Source organism: Penicillium vulpinum (assembly GCF_028829585.1).
Source record: "Penicillium vulpinum strain IBT 29486 chromosome Unknown utg000001l_segment0_segment0, whole genome shotgun sequence".
Classification (NCBI taxonomy): domain Eukaryota; kingdom Fungi; phylum Ascomycota; class Eurotiomycetes; order Eurotiales; family Aspergillaceae; genus Penicillium; species Penicillium vulpinum.
In genome coordinates this window covers 3,050,899-3,078,407 of record NW_026643241.1, presented here as the reverse complement: position 1 = coordinate 3,078,407, position 27,509 = coordinate 3,050,899, and the positions used below count along the sequence as shown (strand labels likewise).

General features: G+C 44.5%; 8 protein-coding genes across 8 annotated transcripts, besides 2 other annotated features; 4 read left to right on the top strand and 4 right to left on the bottom strand.

Annotated features, from left to right (window-relative positions):
- Positions 1-408: 408 nt before the first annotated feature.
- Positions 409-783, bottom strand: N7479_001115 (serine palmitoyltransferase small subunit family protein; the record flags this gene model as incomplete). Its single annotated transcript, XM_057248812.1, has 1 exon — positions 409-783. One exon carries the CDS (start codon positions 781-783, stop codon positions 409-411), a length of 375 nt encoding a protein of 124 aa, XP_057113244.1.
- Positions 784-3,827: 3,044 nt separating this feature from the next.
- Positions 3,828-6,053, top strand: N7479_001114 (uncharacterized protein; the record flags this gene model as incomplete). Its single annotated transcript, XM_057248811.1, has 7 exons — positions 3,828-4,083; positions 4,144-4,410; positions 4,469-4,746; positions 4,798-4,985; positions 5,040-5,247; positions 5,301-5,771; positions 6,021-6,053. 7 exons carry the CDS (start codon positions 3,828-3,830, stop codon positions 6,051-6,053), a joined length of 1,701 nt encoding a protein of 566 aa, XP_057113243.1.
- An 898-nt stretch (positions 6,054-6,951) lies between these two features.
- Positions 6,952-7,001: a sequence feature (Protein overlapping with rRNA (N7479_001113, KAJ5971195.1) was converted to a misc_feature.).
- A 15-nt stretch (positions 7,002-7,016) lies between these two features.
- Positions 7,017-7,230: a sequence feature (Protein overlapping with rRNA (N7479_001113, KAJ5971195.1) was converted to a misc_feature.).
- Positions 7,231-9,737: 2,507 nt separating this feature from the next.
- Positions 9,738-10,745, top strand: N7479_001112 (cupin domain-containing protein; the record flags this gene model as incomplete). Its single annotated transcript, XM_057248809.1, has 3 exons — positions 9,738-9,790; positions 9,844-10,297; positions 10,410-10,745. 3 exons carry the CDS (start codon positions 9,738-9,740, stop codon positions 10,743-10,745), a joined length of 843 nt encoding a protein of 280 aa, XP_057113241.1.
- A 498-nt stretch (positions 10,746-11,243) lies between these two features.
- On the top strand, positions 11,244-13,340 carry N7479_001111 (putative transcription factor; the record flags this gene model as incomplete). Its single annotated transcript, XM_057248808.1, has 1 exon — positions 11,244-13,340. One exon carries the CDS (start codon positions 11,244-11,246, stop codon positions 13,338-13,340), a length of 2,097 nt encoding a protein of 698 aa, XP_057113240.1.
- Positions 13,341-13,531: 191 nt separating this feature from the next.
- On the bottom strand, positions 13,532-14,547 carry N7479_001110 (SDR family NAD(P)-dependent oxidoreductase; the record flags this gene model as incomplete). The annotated part of the gene is made up of 3 exons (XM_057248807.1): positions 13,532-13,689; positions 13,759-14,320; positions 14,386-14,547. 3 exons carry the CDS (start codon positions 14,545-14,547, stop codon positions 13,532-13,534), a joined length of 882 nt encoding a protein of 293 aa, XP_057113239.1.
- A 294-nt stretch (positions 14,548-14,841) lies between these two features.
- On the top strand, positions 14,842-19,603 carry N7479_001109 (uncharacterized protein; the record flags this gene model as incomplete). Its single annotated transcript, XM_057248806.1, has 11 exons — positions 14,842-15,012; positions 15,069-15,369; positions 15,435-15,483; positions 15,545-15,742; positions 15,793-16,843; positions 16,910-17,175; positions 17,246-17,505; positions 17,569-17,624; positions 17,691-18,368; positions 18,419-19,351; positions 19,460-19,603. 11 exons carry the CDS (start codon positions 14,842-14,844, stop codon positions 19,601-19,603), a joined length of 4,107 nt encoding a protein of 1,368 aa, XP_057113238.1.
- Positions 19,604-20,496: 893 nt separating this feature from the next.
- Positions 20,497-22,058, bottom strand: N7479_001108 (uncharacterized protein; the record flags this gene model as incomplete). The annotated part of the gene is made up of 5 exons (XM_057248805.1): positions 20,497-20,536; positions 20,653-21,272; positions 21,337-21,623; positions 21,708-21,852; positions 21,903-22,058. 5 exons carry the CDS (start codon positions 22,056-22,058, stop codon positions 20,497-20,499), a joined length of 1,248 nt encoding a protein of 415 aa, XP_057113237.1.
- Positions 22,059-25,490: 3,432 nt separating this feature from the next.
- N7479_001107 (glycoside hydrolase family 3 C-terminal domain-containing protein) lies at positions 25,491-26,879 on the bottom strand (the record flags this gene model as incomplete). The annotated part of the gene is made up of 4 exons (XM_057248804.1): positions 25,491-25,875; positions 25,993-26,251; positions 26,483-26,789; positions 26,841-26,879. 4 exons carry the CDS (start codon positions 26,877-26,879, stop codon positions 25,491-25,493), a joined length of 990 nt encoding a protein of 329 aa, XP_057113236.1.
- Between the last annotated feature and the right edge of the window lie 630 nt (positions 26,880-27,509).

Sequence of the window (27,509 nt, the reverse complement as noted above, 5' to 3'; positions counted from 1 at the left end):
ACTTGTAACTACATATGTATATGTTAGAGCAGGGATCTCCCGAGATCAGGAGTGGAGCAACGAATGTGGAAAGAAATTAATCAATTATTTACAATAAAGGGGGGGGGGGGGGATCTTGAATTCAAACATGCAAAATAAACGCCTCTCAGTTGAGGGGGAAAAAACACCGAAAGCTTAGAACAAAATGAATTGCAAAAAAAAAGCAAATTTTAAAGCGTGGACATGTTGTTTCAGTAGGTAGGGGGCAAAAACAGCAAAGGCCCTTAAGAGACGCATACTTCGCCGGTGTGACTTCGTCGGTGTGGTGTTATTCTGGTATACAAAAAAACAGTGTACCCAATACGTGATTATCAAGCCAACCTTGGAAGAAATTTTCAGCTGTGGGTAATCATGAAATTGCTGTATTTGTCACGACACCACGGTGCCAGTTTCCTGGTTACGGTGGCCTGTCAGCAGCCAGACAAGGTCATCCCCCTTGTTATAAACCAAGGCTGGGAAGTAAAGAAGTGCCCAGAAGACTAGGGCTATAACGGTCAAAACGAAGGCGTTTGCGACGAATTTTTCATTGGATGTCAACACATAGAGGCCGAAAGTCACTTCGTAGCGGTAGTACGCAAGTTGCACGCGGTGAAACGCCCGTTGGAAAAGATTGCGTCGTTTGCTACGCCAAAGTGCGCTTGATTCCATGCTCGACGAGTATGTATCGATACATTCATTCATAGCCGCTGGCACTTGCGACGTTATAGTCAGGGGGGCAAAGAGGGACTCATTCTCGATCGTCATCGTGGGCATTATGATGATTTTGCCAATCGTACACAAAAGAGGTAGACATCAAAATTTGCTGTAAATCTGATTCCAGCAGTAGGCGTAAGTCGAGAGTAGGTGGTGAAAAGTCACAAGAAACCCACGTATAAACGCTAGATTGCAAGAGTTCATATATGGGGGCAGAGTGGAAATGTAGGAGGGAAGACCACGATGCAAGGGGTGGGTTTTAACGGGGGAAAAGTTCGAATATATAGCTACCTCTAGGTACTCCTTAGATATATTATTGGTCTGTCGAAAACTAATTTGTCCCAAGATACATATACCCAAATCGTTCTAGCTAGCTTTAGTTTGACCTAGTTCTTTCTACTCCGTAGGAGCCGATGGATAACTGAGCTGGTGATGGTGACATCACCAGTATAGTATAACACGAACGTCCGAACTTCCACGAGGCCAGACATGCTAGAGAGAAAAAAGTAAGAAAAAAAAGAACGAAAGGCCTCATAGGAACTTTCAATAAATTGTACAGTCCTTGCTTATTTTTTATAATCTCAAAGAAAGAGTAGTTGAAGGAATCTAGTGATGAGGTGCGTTTTCAATGTCAACAAAGGACCTCCGAGAGATCCGTACAGATTATTACATAATTGATTAATTTTCCGTCTCTCTACTTTGTACTCCTGAGAGAATGTTACTATAAGAATTTACTAACTCGTATGTTCCAAAGGATAAAATTTCGACTTTTATTCGCCCAATATCTTATATATATGTTATGGTAGGAATTCCCACTTCACCACTCCGTACAGGGTAAGTTCAAGTAATTCTACTATCACTGATGTGGATATTTTAATTCTGAAAATTTCGTTTAGACCATTTATAGTGGGAATTAACGAATTCAAGTCCGATATTTAATTCGAACTGTAGGTAGCTTTAGTAGTAGTAGTAGTAGTAGTAAGGTAGGAGCAATTATATGTGTGGCTAAGTAACATGCATATATTTAACTAGCTTAGTATATATTTGCCCACATTGTGAAATTATAAAAAGAAAGGAAACAAATTTATGACGATAGAGCTGCTTCTAATATACAAAAAAAATACATTATAAGATAAAAGTAGCATTTATAGATATAAGGTACGTTTTTAATGTAGTAGTAGGGCTTCTAGGTTGGACTTAATGGTAAGATTATATTACCTAGGTCTGGGAGTGCGGAGTAACTAGTTAAGAGAGACCTGCCCAGCTGTCGGAACTTTCGAGTTCGAATAGCCCAATGAAGAAGAGAAACATAAGAGAAGAACATGAATGATGCCAAGGATATTGGGAAGAATTCAAAAAGGCAATTCGAACTACGGATGATGCTGATGCGCCAAAATCCTTAATGTTGTGCCAACTGGGTCATCGACTCCTTAAAAAAAAAGTCATTCTTCCCCGCGTATCAGCCCTATCAAGTTCGATTTGGAGGGGGGTGGGTTTGGATTGAACTGTAAATTTCAAAAAGAAAAAAAAGTCTTTGTGCTTTGTAATTTTTATAAGAAACATTGTCGACAGCTTAGGAATGTTGCATGAATATTGCGACGTATCACTCCCCATATTATTGGTCGGAATCTCAGCCGGAAAATGATTAGGATCGTTGACGTTTTGACTAATGAACTTAAGAAAGCCGATGCAGTCTGTATTGAGAAGATTTTTGCAAAACTTAATAAAGTTGCTAGGTCGCTATTTGCAAATTATTTATCATGACGCCGGTCAACATTGACGATGTACAGACAAGAGATAGTGCTAATACCCTTGCGGCCAAAGGGATGCTGGGGGAATGTTATTCACATCGACACAGAGTATAACCAATAGAATAACTTCCTTTCACTTCTACAACATTCCCCTATTGCCCCGCCTTTCAAAATTCATCAGACTACCGAACTGATGCTACCATGACCCTCGTCTCAATTGTATGCTGAACTAGAAGAGTTTCCTATCAAACTATACTCTTATTGCAGATCATAGACAACAAAGCCAAACTAGATGCTGGGCAGTCCACAATTAGACGTTCTTAAGTGTGGATCACTAGATCGCCTTGACCGGCCATATTTGTGCCTCTATTTTCTCTGATCGTGATTATCTGCTTTGTCACAAATGAACCACATCCTGGCAAAATAAAGTAGGAGAATCTGTTGTACTATAGACATCGAAATCTTAAATGGCAAAATTCCTTGGCAACGCATATAATTTGTGGAGACATCGAATTGCTGAGGGCTGCCCTGCAGCCCTGGAGGTTCGCGGATGATCGCGTACTTAGTACTAGTAGAGGAGGAACCAGGGGAGATTAGATCGCCAACTGTGCTCAGTAGAACTTCCAAGGTTGTTTCCGGCCAAATACCATTTGATTTTGAAATCCTTGTATTCTATTTATCATCCTGTTTTGGTATATATTATTTATTTACGTAGAATCTAGGGTTATGTTCACATTCTTCACCCTTAATTCCTAGTAAATAACTAGTTCTGAGGTTTATAGTGAGATATACGGATATATATCTGTGCAGTGCGCTCATACACACTGTACTTGTCCAGCAACTTCACTCTTCATCCTTCTTTTTTTTTTTTTTTTTTTTTTTTTGAATGATAGACTACTAATCTACATGGTAACACCGGGTAATGATAATAATTTAACTTAGTTATAACTAGATTCTCATTTACTTAATAATAAGTTATCATTTACTTAGTTAATGATATCTTTTTTTAAGCTAGTCTTCTCTATTTAAGTATAAACACAATTAATCAAACACTGCATGGCGTACGCGCCGTCAAGTTAGCGCCTGCTAAACCGATTGGTTCAGGGTTTCTGATCTGCATACCCGGCCCCGAAACATAAGACCCAAGCGCTTACTGAGACTAATTTGAAACTCTTCTCGCCCCTGATAATAAGATTAAAGTCCAGTAGACTTACTTCTTATGCACTAGCTTCACGGTTGCGCCGTGATTGAAAAGTAAATAGAGCGCCCCAGCACATGTCATCTTAGATGAAAAATTCCCACTCTCTTTAGCACTTGGGGGTTTATTAAGAAGCAACGGCCAAGATGGCGGGCTGGTGGTTTATTTTACTTTGGGCATTGGACCCTTCTTTTGCAAACGCTGGAGTCATAAATCTTGCCAAGAGAACAGTTTTGTCGGATCTATCTGGGGGATTTTGTCGCAGTTACAGATTTGGAGGTATGTGGAGAAAAGTCGATTTTCGACGGATGCTTATCGATTGTGTAGCGGATATTGCCAACAATGTTTTGTACACGGTTGGTCTGGATGGAGGACTCATTCCAGATGATGGCGACGCTTCGAGTAAGTCAATCTAAGCCGTTTCTCGCCAATTTGACCTGGTATACTTATGCTCCCTCTTAGACAATTATCTCATGACGCTTGATCTCACGTCTTCTTTCTCCACCTCCGAGGGCAAAAACTACAAGATGACCAAGATCGGCGCCGAGGTTCCCAAGATTAAAGACATGGCGCTCTGGTCCAACGCGGAAAACTCGACATTGTACCAATATGGAGGCAGGTTTCTGGAAAACATCACTTCCGAAGATACGATCTGGACCTATACTGTCAAAGACAAATCGTGGACCAAACAAGATGGCACCATTCAGCCCTCGCGGCTGGAGTACGGTGGTACGTTATAATCCAGTTGTTCTACCGAGACGTGGTTTTGATATCAGCTTTCCGACAGTGTACACGAATGCGCCTGCTATCCAAGCCGGCTTTTGGATAGGTGGTTATCGGGCTAGTGGCACGACATCTTCAATCACAGACTCAACAAAGGAGTATGCCACGGGAATGATTCAATTAAATACTACAACCGGGCAGTACACATCTCTCGACGGGCCCTACGAAGCTGTCGAAGAAGGTTCGCTTTCATACGTGCCAGTTGGCGACAGGGGAATTTTGGTATATATTGGTGGTGATGTTCCTTCGATTAAGGATGAAATCAATGCTACGATGAACTCGGTACGTTTGGAAGTGCCTATATTTAAACCAGAATACTAATCGAGGTTGCAGAACTCATGGAACCATGTCCAAGTCTATGACATTGCTGGGGCAAAATGGTATAACCAGTCCACGACGGGAACTGTAGCGTCCCGGACACAATTCTGCGCCTCCGTGCAGCAGGAAAAATCCTCGTTCTCATATCAGATATTTGTTCTTGGAGGGGCAGATCTGAAATCAAAAGACACTATTCTGGATGTGTATGTGGTATGCTTTCTATCGTGATCCCCACGCACCTGCCTGACACCTTTTAGAAATTACTTATCAATTCCGTCCTTCAAATGGTATTCTGCCGTCCCTCTTGACGACCCTCGCATGACTCTCACATGTGTGACATACGGGCGTCAGATATTTGGAATTGGCGGAAGACGTGCCTGGGCAGAGGACGGCAAGGCAGGCTGTTACGATGCTCCAGCCTTCATATATGACGCTCAATCTGAGGCAACGCGATCGTCGTTTGATGTGAGTACTCTACCCCCTTCGAAGCCCAGTTCAACAAATTAATAGCTGAAAAGCCCGCCCTATCTTCATTTTCCCTATCTTCTTCGACGGCCAGCGATATCAAGGCCTCTGCATCTCCCTCACAATGGGCTGATCCAGCCCTTAGAACCCTATTTGGAAAGAGTGAGGCAACAATCAATACTTCCGCTAATAACGAAACATCCTCCACATCCGAGCCACAGGAAGTTAACACGTCCGATCCAGCAATCAGGGGTGCTATTGCCGGTGGCGTTGCCGGTGGCGTGGCTGGCCTAGCCCTGATAATAGGCCTGCTGTGGTTCTTTATTGCAACGAACAAGAAACAAAAGAATGCGATATTGGCTGAGGCTGAGGTTGTAACTCGCCAAGTACAGCCGATGTCTGAGCTTCCAGTGGGTGCCAGGGATGGACGGTCTGAGTTGGGCGGGGACACGTATATGTATTCGGAACTTCCCGTGGATAGTAAGAGGGACATACCCGAACTAGACAGCGAACGCAACAGGCAGGTAATCAGTCACCAGGGCATATAATTTTGTTGAAATGGTCCCATCTCCCATGAATGCCTAATTCTTGCTTCATTTGCCAGTAAACCGATATCGAGCTGTCTCTATGAATTCTGATAGCACAGATAGTGAAACCAATGTGGTTTCTGACATCTCTAGCAATAACAGCATGAACAGCTCTTTTGAAGTAAGTTTTGCTGTTATTGCTTTCTGCGTTCGAATATGGATAAAGTCCAGTTTCTCTTTCAATAGCAGCAGCCCCCCAAGGTTGATCTTGATCATTGAGACGGATGTCTCGACAATTTCTTGCATTTTTGAGTATTTGAGACAAAAGTGCGGTATCTAGACTTGTACAGCGGAAGTAAGTTTGCTCGTTGAGGTGCTATTTATTTCCTTCTGTCGATAATACTTAAAGAGTTGATACCCGGAATCCAGCATGGTGAAGCGTGAGGGTCATCACGTAGCTCGTCCGGGATTAAGTGGTCGGGTGAAATGACTAAGGCTTGCATTGAGAGCCCAAACAATGGATGGCGTGATATATCCAGCAATGTCATAAGGCTAAATCGACTTGATAGGTGGACTCGTTCACGGAAAAAGAGATTGGTGAAAGGCGTGAGAGAACAGTATCGAAGATATCGAGCACCAAGTCAAAAATTACAAAGATCTTCGCATCCAAGGGGCTCAGAAACAATACTGATGAGCTCTAGACTGAGATATCCAATTATTTTTGACATGTTAAGCAAAAGGTAAACACATCGGGATGTGTAGAGGCTCAGAAAACGACCGCCGATGAGTGGGGGCGTATTTAGGCGTGTGCATCAAGCCATTGGTCATGTGATATTCCCGGAAAAGGCACATGAGGCAGCAGACGTATAGTGCTTTTTTGTATAATACATAATTTCTGTTATACAACCGTATAGCAAAATACATCTACCAGTGTGGTTCGGGGGGGTATGCAAGAGAGTGAAATGGTGAAACCAATTTCGACCGTTAAAAGCTGATTTCAAACATCACTGTAATTGAATTCGGTGATTTAAATATTAGCCGTCTTACCGCCCCCCATACCTCAACTCCATGATGTTTCAGTAATCTCCATATTTATTTCCTGGGAGGCGCTTACCTCGTCCACATTGTGTTTTTGGCGCTTTGGTACAATATTCTACCCATTTTCTGTACTTTGTAGCTACCGAGTCATAGTGGTGAGCGGCCCGCCGACGTGGGGAAACTCTACATGTAAGAAAAAATCAGTACGGGAGGGGAAGGACACATCAGCGGTTCAGAGGCGTGCAGGATATTAAGGTGTAGAATAGTGGTTCAGGGCATTCTGGTGAATGGGCTGAAGACTATGAGAAGTAGCAGCGAGGTGATTTTTCTAACGAATCAAAAAATAAAGAAACATACAACAGTGAGGATTCGCTGGTGGTCACCCACCCAACTACTAACTCACCGGCGTGTGGCTTAAGTACGGCTGAGCGGACGGGAAGCCCTGTTTTCCACACCCTATGGTCGTATGTATCAGGTTGAATATCCATAAAATACTTATAGCTAACAAAGATCAAGATATGGTATGGTCAGTGTGCATAAAACTAATAAAATATGATAAAATCCGCTTTTGAACAATCTGTGCGGAGGGGATGACTAATTGTAGTATACAGTGGACTTTTGTAGGTATGGTATGCCGGGTGCTGGTGTTATATGTTTTTCGGGCACAATACCCTGTTCTTGGAAATTGGTCTTCAAAGGGCCCATGGGCAAGAATATTCAATTTGTAGAGATGATGATAGTATTTAGTTAAAGGATAAAGCCCAGGTGGGCTCCCGATTAAATTTTATATACAATATTTAATATATGGTGTAGGCCTCTGCAAAGCCCACAAAGCCCAAAGCCCAGCCCTGGTTTTTTTGGGTATTGAGATTACTATCCAGGCTGTATATAAAGCTATACGTGAATCATTATATTCTTTATCTTCTTCTTCCTTTACAAATTTACAAGTAAATTTATAGAAAGAAATGATTCAAATGATTTGATTTGATTAATAAGATACTAGAATTAGTGTTATATTCATATAATTCCTACTTGTTACCATAATAATTAAACATTTGAATGCTACTGAGTATACAGGTTGGAATATACGTAAAATACAGTCATTAATCAGCTACTTTATATATGCCAAGATGAAATTTATGCAGCAAAATGGGCTTTGATGGGGGCCTTATGGGCCCCCATCAATAGGCCGTGGGTTGGGCCCTCGAAGCCCGGCCCAGCCCATAGCCCACTGCGGGTTGGGCTTTGGGCCGGGGGTCCGGGCCCATTTATGGGCTTTGCAGAGGCCTAGGTACACAAGTGTATAGCGGCCAGGGGACGGATGCGGTTTTTTATAGTATCGGTGCCTGAATCTGCCTGGTTTTCTACCGCCTTTTCATTCAGATCTTTTGCCGGCTTTAATTCAGGCATCCTAAGAAATCTTCAGGTACCAATACTACAAAAAACCGCATCCGTGCCCTGGCCGCTATACACCTGCGTACCCGGGGCATATCAGGGCTATCGGCAATGCTCGGATTTTCAACTACCGAAGCGAAGTCCTTCTAGTCAGGCACGTCATTCCATTTAAAATAGATGCAGATCTCACACTATTTATTGACTTTAACAACGTATTCTAGAGTAAGCATTCCTGAGATAGCGCATTAACGAGGAAATATGGTGGATAGAGCTGCTACACTCACAATCAAAGCTACACAGCAGCTACTTATGATTGAAGCCTCTGTATGGAGTAGCTGAATGATAGATATCTCGATTTTTATTACTCTGCATATCGGAAGATGATCATTCTACCAAACAAAACGCGAAAATAAAATGACTTTTGGTTTTCTGTATAATTTTAATTAAACGAGAATATCCAAACAAAATGTGTGGAATTCCGAATGCATTAAGGGATAGTAAGTACAAGGTCTCTGATTCGAGGAACCAGAGATACTAATATATAACGGTATTGATGCAAAATACAGGTAAATCCAGAGGGCTCTGGATTATAGTAATCCATATATATTGCGATGTATAGTGGCCTGTCACTAGACCCAACTACATACGGCACAATGCAGGACTCATTTCTCTGGTTCGCGACAATCATGTACTTTTGTGCCGGAAAATCTGTGGTGAAGCTGGCGTGAGGTCCTGCATCTTGCAGGCGACTACGAAAGTAACCAACTCTGCTGTGTATAGCCGACCTTCCGGCAATTATTATTGGTACGATAGCAAATGATTTTGTTCAGCACCCAAGAGAGTAATTCTATTTTAGTTCAGCCGAGCTGCATTAGATATTATTTGGACGGTGCAATTCATCAAATCATAGGTCTGAAATATATACACCATAACCTAGATTCTACTTGAAATGATAATTCTGAGACTTGCAGGGGTCTAGTAGCTTACAGCCAATCAACTCTGTTGTGCATAGGCGACCTTCAGGCAACTTCTCATTAGTATGATAAGAAAGGACTTGATTTAATACCCAAGCATCCCTAGCCTATCTGTCAGCTTATAACCCGCAACTGGTGGATAATTCTTGATTAGAATAAATTTATTTTAGTTTAGCACACTTGAGTCAGACATTATTCAGGATGCTCCAGCTGATCGGGTTCCCGGAACGGGTACGAAGTACATAATCCAGACCCTGCTTGATATGAGAATGCCGAGATCTTGCAGGGGTCTGCCTAACTAATCACTGTTGTGCATAGCAGCCGACTTTCGGGCAATTTCCCATTGGTATGATAGGAAAAGATTTTATTTAATGCCCAAGAGAATACGTCTATTTTGGTTTAGCCTACCTTAATCAGGTAATGCTCAGGATGTTTCAGCTTGTCGGCTTACGGGAATAGATCTAAAGTATATAAGTAAGATTCCTACTTGACAGGGGAAGGGTGGAAAAACAGAAAGACGACAGTCAATTTCTCTTTGCTTTACCAATTGCCCATCATGCCTCCTCTCATACCTTACCATGTTTCTGCAGGAAGTAACCCTATTGTCAAGTATGCGTGCTACCCCTAAAGAGACCCCAATAGCTAAGCAGATTATGCCCTAGATTTGGAGGCGCTCTTGTCACAGAGTTCCTAGAACCACCTCCAGGTCGATGCTTCTGCTTTCGTCAGAAATACTGCCTCAAACCCCCTATGGACCAAGATGACCCGCACTACGACCGAATTAATGAAGCTTTGAATCATCCATCCGGCCCTCCTCTGCATTTCCACCCATTCCAGAATGAGTACTTCCGTGTGGAGCAGGGTCGGATGTGTGTCGAGATGGATGGGGTTCTGCGTGTCCTTACTCCCGAAGATGGGGAGGTCATGGGCCGGGCCGGAAGTATCCATCGCTTCTATATTGCCCCAGACAGCACCGAAGACATGGTCATTATCTTGAGTGCATCTGATCCGGGTCTTGATTATCAGCTGGATCGGGTCTTCTTCGAGAATTGGTATGGCTTGTGGCATGATTACCTCGTGCACGAAGGCAAGATGGATTTCATTCAGTTGCTGTGTGTAAGTGTGCCATCTTGGTCCCCTTTGATTTCAATTCACCTTCCACGCCTCTTCCACTCTTCCACGCGTAGGAAATGGGTCCATCATTGAACTGATCTCTCTCCTGCTACAGACATACGATGGAGGGGATGCCTATCTCCTGCCACCCAATTGGTTACCCAATCGCCTGCGAAAGTTTATCGGATACTGGGGCGGAGTTATTGTGGGCCGCTGGATTGGGGGTCTCCTCGGCTACAAGCCCTTCTTCAAGGAGTATACGACCGACTGGGCTTACGCAGTACACAAGATGGAAGCATCCTCCTTCACTCGTCGGACAGTCGGCCGTTCATTTACTTCAGCCATGACCTGGGCTCAACTGCAAATGCGCGCTGTTCAGTGGCAAAATGGAGGTGGAACGAAGAGTTTTGTTGCTTCGAATGTCAAAGTCCATACCAACGGATACAAGTGAATATTGGCCACTGCCAGATTACAATAGATGGGCAAATAGAGCAAATAAAGCACATTTATGTTGATTCAACAGACAACTAGTTTCTTTTTTTTTTTGTACTCCGTAGACATTACTCCTTTGGGTACTCAGGCAGAGTTTCATGTGGGACTCGGAATCCTTTCATGCAGGCGGGAAGCGGGAAGGGCGGTATCCGTTATTGTGTACCTTGGTATTATTGGGAGCTTGGCATTCTCGGCATGCTTGGCACGGTTAATGAAAAGTGCGAGAATGCCGTCGTTCCTTCGTTTCCAATTGGTCACTGCTTCCTCGATGTCCTATTGGTGGACAATCGTAGAAAGTTGTCCCGGGACCTATCTAGGCAAGTACTGCCGTAAAGGGCCCCATCTATGATATGTTGTCACATCAATCTCTTCCTCGATACAAATCAAACTGTTCTGTTACCATCAAGGTGAAACCTCCACCTACAGCCGTAATTAGCGTACGCCCCCACTCTTCTTCATGCTTTACAATTTTGCACCTCCACGATCAGGTCCTCTGGTTAAACGACGAAAAGTGCGTCGAGCATGCGACTTCTGTCGCCAGCATCGCGTTCGATGCGATGGCGCACTGCCGTGTTCACAGTGTGTGACAAACAGGGTCAAGTGCGTTAAGCCCAAGGCCTTGCATCTCCCATCGCCGCCTCGCTCTGCTAGCGCTGAGCATATCCGCTCGTCTCTTCCCCCATCTCTAACCTCATGTACACCACCTTCCCAGTCAGTGAGCGCATCCGCCCCGATCTGTTCACCACAGGACCCGACTCATGTAGTTGCTCGCGACCCGGACTGTCTTACTGGATTTATCTCACGGATTAATACCTTTTGCTCTGTTGTATCACAAATGTCAGCACAATCATCTCCAGTATCTGACGAATCGCTCTCTTCAGAGACTTCGTATTCCACTCCAGACTTGCTTCAAAATGCAGAGCAGAGTTTCCCGCAGTCGAACATCTCCAACTCGGAAGACCTTCAACAAAGGCTGCTGAAGATATTTTGGGCTCGCTATCAGTGCTTAGCACCGATTGTGAGTCAAACAGATGTATTGGATTCCGAGCTAGGTCGAAAGCGGGAGTCTTTGCGAGACGCGCTGATGGCATATTGCTTGCAATCAGTCTATCATGCTGGACTACATCATCGTCTCCTGGGTGTCAATATAACACTAGTTGAGGCCCAAGAACGCTCTTCTGAAAAGCAGCAGAGCCCTCTCGTGGCTATGTTTGCTGCCTTCTTTCAGAAAGCCTTGGCGACAAACAGCCAGTTCCTTCTATATGCGGAGCCATCTGTGTCGGATATTCAACGTCATATTCTAATGGCCCTATTTCTGCTGAATTCCGGAGAAGTCCTAGCGGCGTACAACATTACGGGGGTGGCTGTTCGCCTTGCGCAGTCACTTGACTTGCAGAATCCTCCAGCATCTCAAGTCAGTTCAAAAGAGGCTGAACTCCGTGGTCGCGTGTGGTGGATGTTGGTTCACCTCGATTTTCGCTGCTCGCGATATCTGGGTAAACCTGTTATTGTCTCTCTTAGAGACACGACACTTTACATCCCAAGTTATAATCCCTCCAATGACTTAGCCCTCTCGGAGCTAGCCTTCCACTCAGCAGCTATCATGCTCACGGTTGTTGGCAAAAAGATTGCAGAATCATTAGCGGCTCGGCATGATACGATGAGTCCGAACGATTCCATTGGACAAATTGAAGTGTCTGCGGAGCATCTCACTCAGGAAATCAGTCGCTTGTATGAATGGAGGAATCTTATCGTGAAGACAGAGCCATTCAGAGACTTGGTGCTTATTGGTAGCGTCAATCGACCTCAAACGCACCCTGTTGAGGAAGGATTGAAGCATGACGACGATACATGGATGTTTCATCAATCACCCACTCGCGTGTTGCAACAAACACTTCTCGAGCTTCAATTTCATGATCTTGTTATTTGGTTTCACCGCCCATTCATACAGTTTCCTAGTCTTGGCCTAGTACCTCAACGCAGCCCGGGAGCCGACATCCATGCGACAACAGCTATTCAACACGCTCTGACTGCCATAGAGACTGTCCACCGGCGCATGCTCAATCATGATTCTCTTTATGGATGCTCCGATGTCTACCAGCACGTTTGGAACGCTGTTCTCACTCTTGTGGGCTTTATGTTGGCCTATCCTTTGTGCCATTGGTTCTCCATCGCGCGGCAACATGTGGAGCTGTCTCTCCAGGTTTTTGACACAGCAAAGACTTCAAATCCTATTGCGTCCCGGGCTGCGCATCTGACTCGTTACCTTCTTGGACGAGTCGATGCACTTACTGAATTACTCAATGCACAAGCTTCTACATCCCATACACATTGCCATTCGCCTAATGGCGAGCGAGCTGCGGAAAATTGGGATCGAGTAGATTTGGAAGAACAATCATCGGGCTTTTCCACACTTACTCCCGGGGCTGGTGACTTATGGTCCTGGGCTAATACAGTAGACCCTGAGACTTGGTCTGGTTACTGCCACGAAATTAATGATATGCTAGTAGACCTCCCAGAGATCCCCTCTGGCATCGATCATTTCCCACAGTAAGGACAAGGTTATGTTTTAGCAAGCGTGCTTTTGCTATATGTCTTTTATCTTATTTTTATCTAATTATGTATCTATAAGAATACCATGACTCTTTTTTTTTAGGGGTTGGAAAGATTCAAGAGAGAGAGAGAGAGAGAGAGAGAGAAAGAAGAAACGTTCAATGATCATGCACACGATGTTGGGAACGTTCTTCAAATAAACTGTCCGACCTTCAACTTGTCCGATGAAGAAAATTCTGCCTGGCGAGATTCCAACTCTCCCAAATCCCAGTTAGCAGATAGGTGGCGGCCATTGAGATACTCGGGACGCTTTGCGGCCAGGTATACCGTCGCAGCTCCCGTCAATTCCGCTATATGAGTGGCCCAAAGTTAGCAATAACCCCCTGTGGAATTATGACCTCTTGTGACGTATAACATACCGGTGTCTTTAGCAAATGGTTTGAACGAATCTAACGTCATACCTGTCAGGACAATCCCGGGCGACAGACTATACGCTGTAACATTGGGGTTCTCGGCGCTGACAAACTCTGTCATCTTAGCCACGCTCAGCTTGCTGATAAAGTAGCTGCTCAGCGACGGGGGCGTCAACGCAATTGTGCTGATCAGGTTGACCACTGTGGGCTTAACCTCAGGCGTCTGAGCAATCAAACGCAAGAATGCCGCTGTAACATTGTATGTGCCATGCACATTGATCTCAAAGTCGCTCCACCATGTGGCCCCGTCGGATTCAGAAATGGTGGCACCCGGTGCAAAAGCTCCAGCATTGTTAACCAGGGTGTTGGCCGTTCCGAATTTATCTTTGATGGCCTCAAAAGTGCGTGCCACGGCCTTCTCGTCGGCAATATTGGTAGGAAGTGTGAGGATCTCGACTGAGGGGAACTCTGCTTCGATAATATTTTTGGTTTCCTCTGCAGATGACTCAGATAGAGTGATGAGAACTAGTCCCTTGACATTGGATTGGGCGTGGCTCCGTGCAATTGCCTACAATAGAATATGAGTTAGGATTTTCTTTTCTTTTCTTTTCTTTTGGTGAAATAGATACTCACCCTGCCAATCCCCTTGCCCGCACCTGTAATAATAGTCACTTTGCCGGTCTGGGAGAATTCCGGCCTGGTCGGCTCAATGGCTGGATAAACATCTCGGTAGTATGTTTCAGTGATCGAACCCATTCGGGTAAATTGATCAGGGTCAATAGAGGAATCAGACATGTCGAATTGAGGTATAGTTTGAACAAATGTTAGGATAAATCAAAGATAAAAAGTAGAACAAAAAAAATAGGGATTGGAATTTCTCCTATATATGTTCAATCCTATAGAGCTCCCGAGGTCGGCATGCCTTCCGCATGTGGTGCTAACTCAAAGGAGTAGCAGTTGCCCCTTTGGGTAATCCAGCCTACAAAGGCGCAGGGGAAAAATGTCCGAATTTAAATATTCAAATGCTCTTTTAAAAGGCTCCAGGGCTACAGCGCAAGCTCTCTAGGTATCAGCTTTTACTTTCTCATAATGGACGAATTAAAGGTGTCCCAAGACCAAGACCCAATTGAGGAAGCTCACCATGATGTTGAAGAAATTGATCGATTGGTGAACGACTTCCTAGCTCGTCCGACCAGCAATCCAGGTGATTGCGGAGACGTTGTTTTCAAGGACTTATCTGTAATAGGAGCAGGTGTTGGGGTTTGTTTGCCTGTTTGAATCTTTGTTCTTGCTTAGACCGCTGATGATTCCTACAGTACCAACTTGTTAACAATGTTCCCGAAGCATGCATTCGACTGTTGAAACTTGCAAATCCAGCTACCTGGTGGTCTCATAAGCCTACGCCATCTCGGATTCTGCTCCACAAGTTGACCGGCACAATTCGCGAGGGAGAGATGATGGTGGTAGTCGGGCGACCAGGCAGTGGCTGTACAACTCTTCTTAAAGCCCTAGCGAACATGCGGGATGAGTATCTCAGCATGGAGGGAGATGTGTGGTATGGTTCTCTAAGTGCAGCTGAAGCGATGAAGAATAGACCCGATCAAATTGCTTTCGTCGGTATGGGGATATAGCCCTCTTATTGCATTCCCATCATATATACTAATCTTCGATGTCTCGGATAGGGGAAAATGATGTTCATTTTCCATCGCTGTCTGTAAGCACCACGCTTCGGTATCTTTCCCATCGCTCTCCTATGTTTGACATCAGCGGACTATTGCTAATAATAATGAAGATTTGCCCTCAATGCCCGGCGCGGTACCTCGCAACTAGATCGCACATCGAACCTCGAACAAGACCTACAAACTGTGCTGGAACTCATGGGTCTCAGCCATGCAGCTGATGTACGTATCGGAAGTGATCATATTCGCGGAGTCAGTGGTGGACAGCGTCGTCGAGTATCTCTCGCTGAGGCATTTTGCACCCGTGCAAGGTCTGTTTATGCCCAAGTTGTTGCTATAGATTGAACTGACTTTCTTGAAGTTTGTTTTGCTTTGATAATCCTACACGTGGATTGGATTCCTCAACTGCAATCCGCTTTCTCACTGTTCTCCGGGAATATACGAGGCGCAGTGGATGTTCAGCAGCAATGTCTTTGTATCAGGCCAGCGACCTGGCTATTTCCCTATTTGACAAAGTGTTAGTACTCAACGAGGGCCATGTAGCCTACTACGGTCCTGTTTCTTCTGCCAAGGCGTACTTCGAATCCCTCGGATTTTACTGCTCGCCCCGAACTTCTGTATCAGACTTCCTTGCATCCATGTCGGGGACTCCAGATGGTCGAATCCCCCGCGACGATCTTCAGCGCCCAGTCCCTCTTCACCCAGTCGATTTTGAAGCCCGATTTTGGGATAGCAGCTTCTATCAGCAGGCAGTCGAGCAAGCCAAGGCGCCCGAGCCCACATCGGCGGTCATAAAGCCCTCTGGATACGCTCTTCCATTCCATCGTCAGATCTACGAGTGCACTATCCGTCATTATCGCATTTTTATGACTGATAGGGCGGCTTGGATTGCAGAAGCTGCAGGCACCATTGTGCAAGCTCTTCTTCTTGGAACTCTGTTTAGAAACCAACGCGCTCTGACCGAGGGGCTATACACACGTGGCTCAGCTTTATTCTTTTCTGTGCTCATTATGGGACTTCAAGCATCTGCCGAATTTGGAAATACCTTCGTTCAACGCCCAATTTTGTTGAAACAGAAGGCCTTGCGATTTTACCGACCCGGAGCGTACGCGCTAGGACAGATACTCGCCGATGTGCCATGGAAGCTAATTTTTATCCTCTACTCTCTTCCAATCTACTGGATGATAGGCTTTGAGCGCACGGCCAGTCATTTTTTCACGTGGCTGGTTTGTCTTTACGTGGGCTTGATGGCCCTTTGCGTGATGTTCCGGGCGATTGCGGTATTTACAACCTCTATCACTCGAGCTGTTCTGCCAGTTGGCCTGCTTCTCAATGTCCTAATTATCTACACCGGCTTCTATATCACCCCACCGGGTATGAAAGTTTGGCTGGGATGGATCCGGTACCTTGATGTAAGTTTTGCAGACAAGAACAAAAACGCTGGGTGATCAAAATCTAACAGTCCTATTTTCCCCCAGCCAATGTACTATATATTTGAGTCCATCGCCCTGAACGAGATTGGGAGCAGCACGTACCAATGCAGTCCCAAAGATACCGTGCCCGAAGGATTGTTATATACTGACACCAGGTATCAGACGTGTGCGGTGTCGGGCTCTCTTCCCGGTCACCTAGACGTTTCGGGGAAGCTGTATCTTATGGCTGAATATGGGTTCCAGTCTCTTCACAAGTGGCGGAATGTCGGTATCAATGCTGCCTTTTTCGTCTTCTTTTCATGTCTAGTCACGTATGATGCACTTCCACTCGTTTCCTATTTTCCCCTTCACATTACTGACGTGACCATCATGATGCAACAGAATCGGAATGGAGAAATTCCGTCATGCGGCTGAGCGCATGTCGACTATTTATTATCAAAAATTACCGTGGAAAAACACATCAACGCTTGATTTGGCAGATATCGAAAACCCACAACCAACTGGTGAAATTGGAAAATCCGAGAAAATCTCGGATAGCGAGTCGGCTGTTAACCAACTTGAGCCAAATAAGCATGTCTTTGCATGGCAGGATCTGACTCTTGAATTGGGCAGCGGCAAGCACTTGCTTCAGAATGTGTCAGGTAAATTCATTTGCATCATTTGCATAATTTGATTGTAGACATTTCATTGATGAAACAATACAGGGTGGCTTCAACCAGGCTCAATGACTGCGCTGATGGGCATGTCTGGTGCGGGAAAGGTATGCACTTTGATCAGATTTGGTTTTTCAAATATGAATCCTGAAATTGACTTGGATATACATTAGACGACTCTTCTTGATACCCTTGCGCAGAGGATACAGATTGGTGTTTTGTCTGGAGGGCTTTATCTTGATGGAGGTCCACTTCCAGCATCGATGAGTCGTCAAACCAGCTTCGTTCATCAGAATGATATTCATCTTGATTCGTCCACGGTACGAGAAGCCCTCCAGCTTAGTGCGAGACTCCGCCGCCCGACAGATATTTCCTTCGAAGAGAAGATGTCGCATGTTGAAATGGTCATCAAACTCTTGGACATGGAAGATATTGCTGATGCTGTCATCGGTGTTCCGGGTGCTGGACTCGACTTGGAGAGACGCAAGCGTGTCAGTATCGGAGTGGAGCTGGCAGCTAAGCCTGATATCCTTTTGTTCCTTGATGAACCCACCTCGGGCTTAGATGGTAATTCGGCACTTTCAATCGTCCAGCTGATGCGCAAGCTTTCACACGCCGGACAAACCATTTTGTGCACGATTCACCAACCGTCCTCCCAGATGATTGAACAATTTGACTCATTGCTGCTTTTGATCCCTGGCGGGAAGACTATGTACTTTGGCTCCCTTGGCCCTCGGTGTCAAACAATCATTGACTACTTCGCTCGCTATACACGCCGCTGCAAAGACACCGAAAATCCAGCTGACTACCTACTGGATATCAGTGCTGACCCCCAAGAAGACTGGTTTAAGGTATGTTATATCCCTCATTCCGAGGATCCAATACTCATTTTCTGAAACAGACATGGCAAGAGTCGCCCGAATTCAAGGCTACGCAGGATAACCTTCAACGTCTGCTTGAGAAAAAAGATGTTACAGCCTCTGTGGGGTCTGATCGAGCTCATGCTGCCTCTTATCTCGAGCAGCTTCGTGTGGTCACTCAACGTGCGTTCACCAATTACTGGCGTGACTCGGACTATGTGCTGGGAAAGATCCAGCTTAACGTCTGGATGGGCCTGATGAACGGACTGACCTTCCTGCAACTATCCAACGACCTGACAGATTCTCGCGGTCGCATGTTCTCCATCTTCGTGGGTGTAATTACCGGGCCTGTTCTCAGTCTTCAGATCGAGCCCAAGTTCATCATCCTGCGGGACCAATTCCTAGCCCGAGAGAATGAGTCGCACGTCTATCATTGGAGCGTATTTACAATAAGTGCCCTGCTTGTGGAGATTCCGTTCACCCTGCTGGGAGGCCTGATCTACTGGCTACTCTGGTACTACATGGTGGGTTATTTCACCATCTCAACGCGCGCGGGCTATGCATTCCTCATGTACGAGCTTTACTCGCTCTTCGTGGCCAGTCTAGCCCAGTTTACGGCAGCTCTCTTCCCTACCGTTCTAGCTGCGCAGGTTGCCACTGGCTTCGTATGGCTGGTGGTTAATACCTTCAACGGGCCGCTCTCACCACCTCCCCTGACTCCGAGCGGTTGGCGCTGGTTTTACAACATTTCTCCGCTGTTCTATTTTGTCGAAGGCATTGGTACTAATGCTATGCATGCCCTGGAAATTACTTGCCGAGACTCCGAGCTGAACATCTTCAACTCCCCACCATCGGAAAGTTGCGGCTCCTATGCTGGCGCGTACTTCAGCCAGTCTAACTCGACAGGATATTTGGTGGATCCAAGCGCAACGGGACGGTGCGAATACTGCAGTTATGCTGATGGAGATCAATATGTAAGCTCTCTCTTCCTCATCCGCTTAGTATTTTCTGTTTTTTTTTTTTTGGTGTCTCCTCGGAACTCGCTCTTTGGAATTAGACCCAGCTAACAGTAGAAACTCTAGGTCAAACAATACGACTTTAGTTATTCACAGAGAGGCCATAATGTGGGAATCTTCATTGGGTTCATTCTCTTCAATTACACGATGGCTGTCGTGGCGACGTATCTGATCTTCATTTTCAAATGGCGGAAACGGTCGCGAGGGTGATGATACTGTCCGCTAGTTCCTCCCAACGCCCGTGGACTAATCAAACTTAGCGGACATAAGTGGACATTATATCGAATACAATTATAGACAAGACTCTACAAGGATGGTCGTCCAGTGATCCCTTCATCCCTATTAATGTATGCCATTGATAATGAGACGCTTTCAACAACTTCTACCTCCCCCTTTTTGTTTGTTGTTTGTTGTTTTTTTTTTCGTTGTTTTTCCTTCTTTCTACCTAACCCTTTTTCAAAACAAGCTACATAATGTACGCATTGTTTTTCAGACTTCCATTGGCTATTTAGTTAACTAGCCTCCGTTTATTTATAGAGAATCAGGATGCTTCTTCTCTCTTTTCCTCTCCTCCCTCGTCACCTTTTCTCTATTTTCCTGCGCCATTAATTCCCTTCAATTCACATCTTTGGCCAATCAACCATTAATTGCGAGCCTTAGGCTATATTGACTGAAATGTGGTTCACTCTCTAATTTTGCATCCTACATCGCACGTTGAGATTCTAAGGTTATGCTGCGGTGGTCTTCATTTCAGTGTTTCTTTATGAATATGGTAGACGTAGTCCTATGTAGTTATTTTCATAAAAGATAACATCACTTGAAATTTCAAGTGACTCATAAAATATGACTTCTAACCTTCTCTATCTAGAGCCGACTGGGAGCCCAACTTTCTCCATCTCGCACCATAATACCGTAGCAGAACGACAGGGATCATGAGAATCACAACAATCATAGAAAAAGTTAGCCAAGCAAACTGGATTCCAATGAGTTCCCCAAATGGAAGACTACATCGGCATGCATGAGTATTTCTTCATAACATTCAAAGGCATTTCATACTGACGCGTAGAAGGAGATAAGACACGAGAAAAACTGCCGAAAAACATTCAGAATTGTCGATACTTCTGCACTTTGGGGTCGGTAACACTGTAGTCAAGCATCTTGTCAGATAACACTTTTTACATGACAATATATCACTCACATCAGTTAGATACGTATATATGGTTGTAGTGGCTATTTGCAAGCCCATATTCGCTAAGCACATCCCAAAAGCACTGCCGACCCAGCTGGTGGTTTTTGCATGTGAAAGGCATATTCCCTCAATGGTAAGTCCAATAGGAATCAACAAGGCGCCCCAGATAGCAGTCAGTCTAGCTTCAGGGAGACGCTCGCCGTTGTGTCTCTTCGCATGATGATTCGAAAGCCAGTCCGTTACCCATCCTCCGCTAAGCTCGCCAAGTCCTCCTCCGATTAATAGGGGTAAACTCAGAATAAGTCCTGTTTCAGCAGTGTTGAATCCATAAAGCTTGTTGAAGAGGCTGGCTCCTGTAAGGGCAAAAATAACACCACCATATCCAAAGCACACCATATAGAAGGTTCCCGTGAGGGAAATTGCCACAAATTTCAGCATTTCAAACGGGCGAGTAAAGTCTCGTATCTTCGGTCGACCTCCCGGAACTTTACTCCGTCTAAACATGATATTTTGCATATAGCTTTGCTCCTCGTAATGACCCGAGTCAGATGGATACTTCGTGGTGTAAAGTGTTTCAGGTAGGCAAAATATGGTTAACACAAATGTTGCTAGTTGTATGTAGCCCGGGATGTAGAAACATGCTCGCCACCCAAGGGACTGTCCGATAAAGCCTCCCAAAAGGGGAGCAACCTAGAGAACGTATAAGTTTGAGGTATGTTAAAATATATAGAAAAAGACGAATGAAGACTCATACGTGTGCCCCACTGGTTAGTGCAAAAGTATATATTCCGAGGTAAACGCCGCGTTGATGGACGAAGTATAGATCACAGATTGTTGCTGCGCCCATTGATATCACAGAACCGGAACCAAAACCATTAAAAGCGCGCGTGACCATTATTCCTGCCCATGTATTGCAATAGCCTGCGGTAATAGTAGTGATTACGGCCAGAAGATTACCCAGCAGGTACACAGGTCGACGACCGTATACATTGGCAAAAGGAATTACAATCAATGGCCCGATACCCGCAGAAACAAGCCAGACTGTTAGCTCTATTGTTATCGGAATCAGCATTTACATCTTTGCTTCAACAGGGCTGTGAGGCATTTTTAGATAATAATTCTCACCGTAGCTAACGTCTTTGACGCTAAGATCAAAATTTTCTCCCATCAGAAGGAAAGTTGGATTCACGACAGCTGATGCCAATGGCTCTAGTAGAGCAAGCCAACTAATCTGGAGACAGACACTCAATTTAAGTGCAGGACTCCAATTCTAACAAAAGTTAGCGCTGGTATAAAACAGAAAGGTAATTTTTCAAATACCAATGGATCATCTTTATGGGATGAAGGTTGTGGAATAACAGGAAAACCTTGAGGATCGTGTTGCACAGGGTCTTTATCAAAGCCTATGTTCTGTTGGATAGAATCCCCAGAGGGAGGAATGTCCTCCTCGTGGCCAATTTCCAACTTATGATCCATGATGGATACGAACAAGATAGTTTGAGTGCAAATAATATTTCAGGTAATTTGTTGAGAATTAAAATGGACGGCCCAGGGCTGCCTTTATCCCATACGCTGCCCATGCCCGAATTTGAAGTGTTTTTCAGCCGTGGAGTTAAGGATTGGGCAGATAATAAGTTCATCCAATAAAAGCATTCCATCTAGCTTATCCCCAACTTGACAGTGATCACGGATAGTATGCCTCGCAACTGCCGAACATGCGGGGAGGCAAAATGGAGAAGCTCACTTTCTACGCCTAGCACGAATCATTTGGCCTAACTCCGGACTAGATAATTACGGATATAATGCCTCGTAACTGCCGGGGATGCGGGGATGCGGGGATCTGGGGATATAAATAATAAAAATATGGCTTCGTGTACTTAGCACAAACTATCCAGACATACGGACTGCAGTCTCTTGCATGTTATTTTATTATAGGTGGAAATGGAGATAGTGGCTCAAAGTCTCGGCGTAATCGAGTTCCAATTTCGTATTTCTGTTGGCAAGCACTAAAGTCAAATATGATTGAAGCCGAATAATATAGGCAGCTCGACGTGCACCCAAAAGCACCGAAGTAATGAGAAGCCTACAATGATAAATAACCCCTATCGCTTTTTTTTTTATGCGCAAGAACCTAGTTGATGGGATATAATCATAAGGTCTAGGCTTGGTCGGAAGAAAATTGGAATTTATCGATATCTAAGATCTAGGTATACTAGTAGCGCTAGACCAACAATCATGTGCGCCTCGCCAATTCCGTTATCATAACTATGGTTAGCGCAGACCTTCTGGAAGTTACTATGTGGCCATTTATTGTAAGAAAGAAGACCGAGTGGCGTCTGGGGCCCTTTCAGTTGAGGGGCGCGTGATACTCTGAGCGGATAGCATCAACGGGAGTTTTTGTGGGAAGGATCATAGTAATGCACTAGTCGGGTCGATCAATCGAGGCTATCAACTAAGTATGGGCTTAGAGCTTCGTATACCCGACCCAGTGCGCCCGCACTCCAACACCCCTACACAGCCCGACTCCCAACAGGCCGTGCGTTGGCCCTAGTAAACGCAATTATAATATACTCGGTATAAATCAGCTCGCTTAAAAATATTGCAATATCACTTACCATCAGGAAAGAGCACTTTGATTATAAATAGAGATCAAGTCCTGTTTTCATATACTTTTATTTTAGAGAATAAGGGGTTATGAAACGGGTATGGAAAGTAGACTAATAGATATAGACTGTCTTTCTACGAAATGGGGAGGCGAAACGAAATCGAATTTCTGAATATCAAATTATACACTGCTTTACAAGAACCTTTTAGGTGTGCTCTTGGGTCTCTGCATCTGTAAATTTAACAAATTCTCATCTTTAGAGGCTCGGATATACATCGTGAACTGATGATTGGGATTGAACGTCGCTACCTTATGGTCTTAGCTCAGAAACACCTTCCATCCATATATGGATTCATAGATCCACTTCCCCCGATCAATTAAATCTTCTTTCCTAGGCAAAGATTGTCTCTAGTTACTCTAGGTAGAAGGATGATATGGAACTTCCATCAGAAGTTTTGTTGCGTGAGCATCCATTTTCGGAAAAGATTGCTCGCTTGATGAGGTTATAGCTAGCGGAGAATTTTTATCGTGAGAGACATTCTGGCCTGCGGAGAAAAACTGGTGGAGTGGAACCCCGAAATAGATCAGAACATAGTATACCGACCTATGTATGTCATATATCAACGAGGATCAAGGAAGAGAACCAATTCCATTATTCCTAAACCAGTTGATATCTCAGATTCAATGTGACACATACACCTCTATGGATCTCATTTGTGAGTCGAGGGAAGGAGTTAAGAATAATTTTGTAACAGCCGCGGAGGCTTAGGTGAGATATTAGGTAGGATATCTATCCATCCATGATAGAAGGCAGTCATGTAAGCGGTATCTGGGGTTTATATGAAGGAATACCCGCCTGATATGTTCTTCCTATATGTAAGTTATCATCCAAGGAATATGATATAGCCTCGCCAATCATATTAATATCTTAATAGCATGTTCTGGTATCCTTATGTGTGATGGATGTTATAAGGCTCGGAAATATTCCAAGGTTCAAGCTTAAAAATGTCGGTGACCTTAGGCCATTAAATTATTTGACTAGTTAGTCTACTCCGCTCCATACTTAGAAACCTTTGATTGGGCAAAATTTCCTAGCTAGCTAGATAGGTAGGGAAAAAATATTACTGATCTGACCACACTCAATTGGGACATCAAGGTATTAGTATGTGGGTTTCGATTATTTTTAATTTAGAAAAAAGCAATACTTGCTAAAATAGATGCTATGATCGTGCCAAGCCCATCATCACCTACCTAGTGTTGGTGGGCCCCAGCGGATAACAAATTCTCATTGGATCACAAACAGCAAGCTTTAAGTATATTTTTTATGGCAACTCCATACAAAAGATACTTACGGGCTAAAAAATCGTAACCTCGGTTTTCTTAACCCTTAGGCCATTTCAAGTAAAAAAAAAACAATAAACATCTAATACAAGCTAGTTCTTATTCATCTAAGACTAGGATTAGTTCTAAAAATTGTATATAAATGTGTAAAAAGCGTCTTTAAAAACACCATATTAGGCCTCTGCAAAGCCCATTTTGCTGTATAAATTTCATCTTGGTATACATAAAGTAGCTGATTAATGACTTTATTTTACGTATATTCCAACCTGTATACTCAGTAGCATTCAATTATTTAATTATTATAGTAACAAGTAGGAATTATATGAATATAACACTAATTCTAGTATCTTATTAATCAAATCAAATCATTTGAATCATTTCTTTCTATAAATTTACTTGTAAATTTGTAAAGGAAGAAGAAGATAAAGAATATAATGATTCACGTATAGCTTTATATACAGCCTGGATAGTAATCTCAATACCCAAAAAAACCAGCAAAAAATGTATTTATTATACAGTTGCGATGGATTGGTATAAATGTATTGTTTGATAAATAATAGGGGCCCAGTATGGGCCTAAATGGGCCCTATAGGCTCGAGGTATAAGCCTATAACCCATCGATGGGCCCGAAGGATAGGCCCAAAGCCCAACCCATTAGTGGGTTGGGCTGAGCTGGGCTTTGGGCTTTGTGGGCTTTGCAGAGGCCTATATGTACCCCAAAAACAGAATTAAGCGCAAAACCATCTAAAGAGATTTAGATTAGAAATTGATCCATATTAGCTAGTACCTACCAGATTCAAGGAAAATGAGAGTGGAATTGCGCGGTGGAATCTGAGCCGGGATTAACTGCTTTGGTTGTAGCCTGGATATGCATGTGATAGGAGGGTTATATGTACTATGTATGAAGCGTGTATATACCCTGGCATTTGACCAAGACTCACAGGCTCTATATACAGCACACTTTAAGCACGAACAGGGGTGATCTCCCTCAAATCCCTGGTACTGAATCCAACCCGAAAAATAAATTCACCCTCAGGAATAAGCCACTTCTGCGAAACAATATCCCAATAACTCAAAACTCTGCGCATCAACTCAAAGTCAAAAGTGCAAGTCTCGCCGGGAGCCGAAGAGACCTTCTCAGAAACGCGCAACTGTGGAGGCGGTGTTCCCTGAGGTGTACTATCAGGGAAGGTAACATATAACTGGGGAACAGCCGCGCCCTCGATATGACCAGAGTTTGTAACTGAGGCGGTGGTGTTGTAGATAGTCTCCCAGAGAGTGGGATTTCCGCCAAGCTGGACAGGCTCCTCTTCGGGAGTAGAAGAGATGGAATCAGCTACGGGCTTACTAGTGAGGTTAGAGAGTTTGAAGGTTGTGTATGAGAGACCGAAGCCGAATTCGTATTGCACGGAGATGTTTTAAGCGTCGAAGTACCTTTAGTCGATCTTGAGCTTCTCGTCGAACCAAGATTGCCAGTACACCTCTGTGGTGGGCGGGGCGTTATAATCGTTAGTGTTCTTGACGACTGTGTATGGAAGGTGGCCGGATGGATTAACGTCGCCATAGAGGACGTGAACGATGGAGTTACCGCCTCCCTGGCCAGGATAATGTGCGGCGAGAATGGCAGTGACATTAGGGTGGTAGGCGAAGGGGAGAATGTTGATTCCAGAAGAAAGAGTGATCATGACTGTGTTATTGCACAACTTGGCGACGGATGCGACAACTTCGTTTCCGTTGTAGTCAGCTGTTAGTTTCTCGCGGTCGGCCCCTTCTTCAGCCCAAGTCTTGAGGAACACAAGAAACACGTCGGGGGTGGCAGGAGTCCAAAAGTCGGTGACGTTCCTGGTCGCAATATGTGTGTTATTCAAGAACTATTGGACGAGGGCTTTGTCCTTCTTAGCACGGGTCTTGATGGCTTCGGGTGGGGAGATGAGATAGGTAAATCAGCCGGTACCCGAGTGACCGCCAGTTGCGATGTTTCCGAATTCAAATTTTGCCTGGTTGACAGCACCCATAGTGTTTTCGCCGGCGTCATTACCAAAGATGGCGATGTTCTTAGGAGCCTTCAAGAGAAGGACCTGCCTCTCATTCTTCGGCAAGGCAGTGGCCTCGGCTGCAAGTTTACGAATCAGCTTGGCGTGGTTTCCGCGGACATCACGGCTTCGCTCTCTAGTGAGATTGCACTCGTGGAGCCAAGTTGACCGGGGAGAGAAAGTGTTCAGGTCGGCAGATGAAGGGTCAATATTAGGATAGTTCTTATCCTGGCCGAATCAGTTATAGGGAGTCATAATACGGACGATCACATCGTTCACCCGAGATTCATCCACAGCAAGACCACCGGGCCTATTCATGTCGAGACCACCCTCGATGGAGGCAACACCGGAGTGAGTACCATCCCAGTCAGACATCATGTATCCCTGGTGTCAGATTTCATAGCTCTGTAGAACCTAGCTTCTACAACTCTCTAATCAATCAAGCTTCTCATATTTCACCAAGCACTTCGATGTAGTCCTCTCTTGACACCTGGAAGCCAAGCTCTTCCTTAAGCAGACTTTTGAGGGGCGTTCGAGTTCTTACAAGCATAAGAACCATTCAGGCATTGGTTTGAACACATGAAGTTAGAAGCCTGGGCGTGAACAGCATTGGCAAAGGGCCAAAGGTACAGCTCGTGCATAGTGCGGTCATCGATGTTGGAGGAAAGTGCTTCTTGAATGACATCCGTGACGGTTGCGTTAGGAGCGATGGTAGTGTTGCGCTGAGTCTCCTGTTCGTTGCCGATAAAGTGCTTAGCAGTAGCTTGCACGCTGCCACCTTGGTGGCTGCGTATAGTCTCTACGGAGTACAATTTTATAAATACATGGTACTTAACATGAATCATTACCAAAAAAATGTCTTCAATTGTGACGAAACTTGCTATCAGATTGGCTAAATTTCATGATTCAGTCAAAAATTCCCCCAATCAAATTCCATTTTTGAGCATG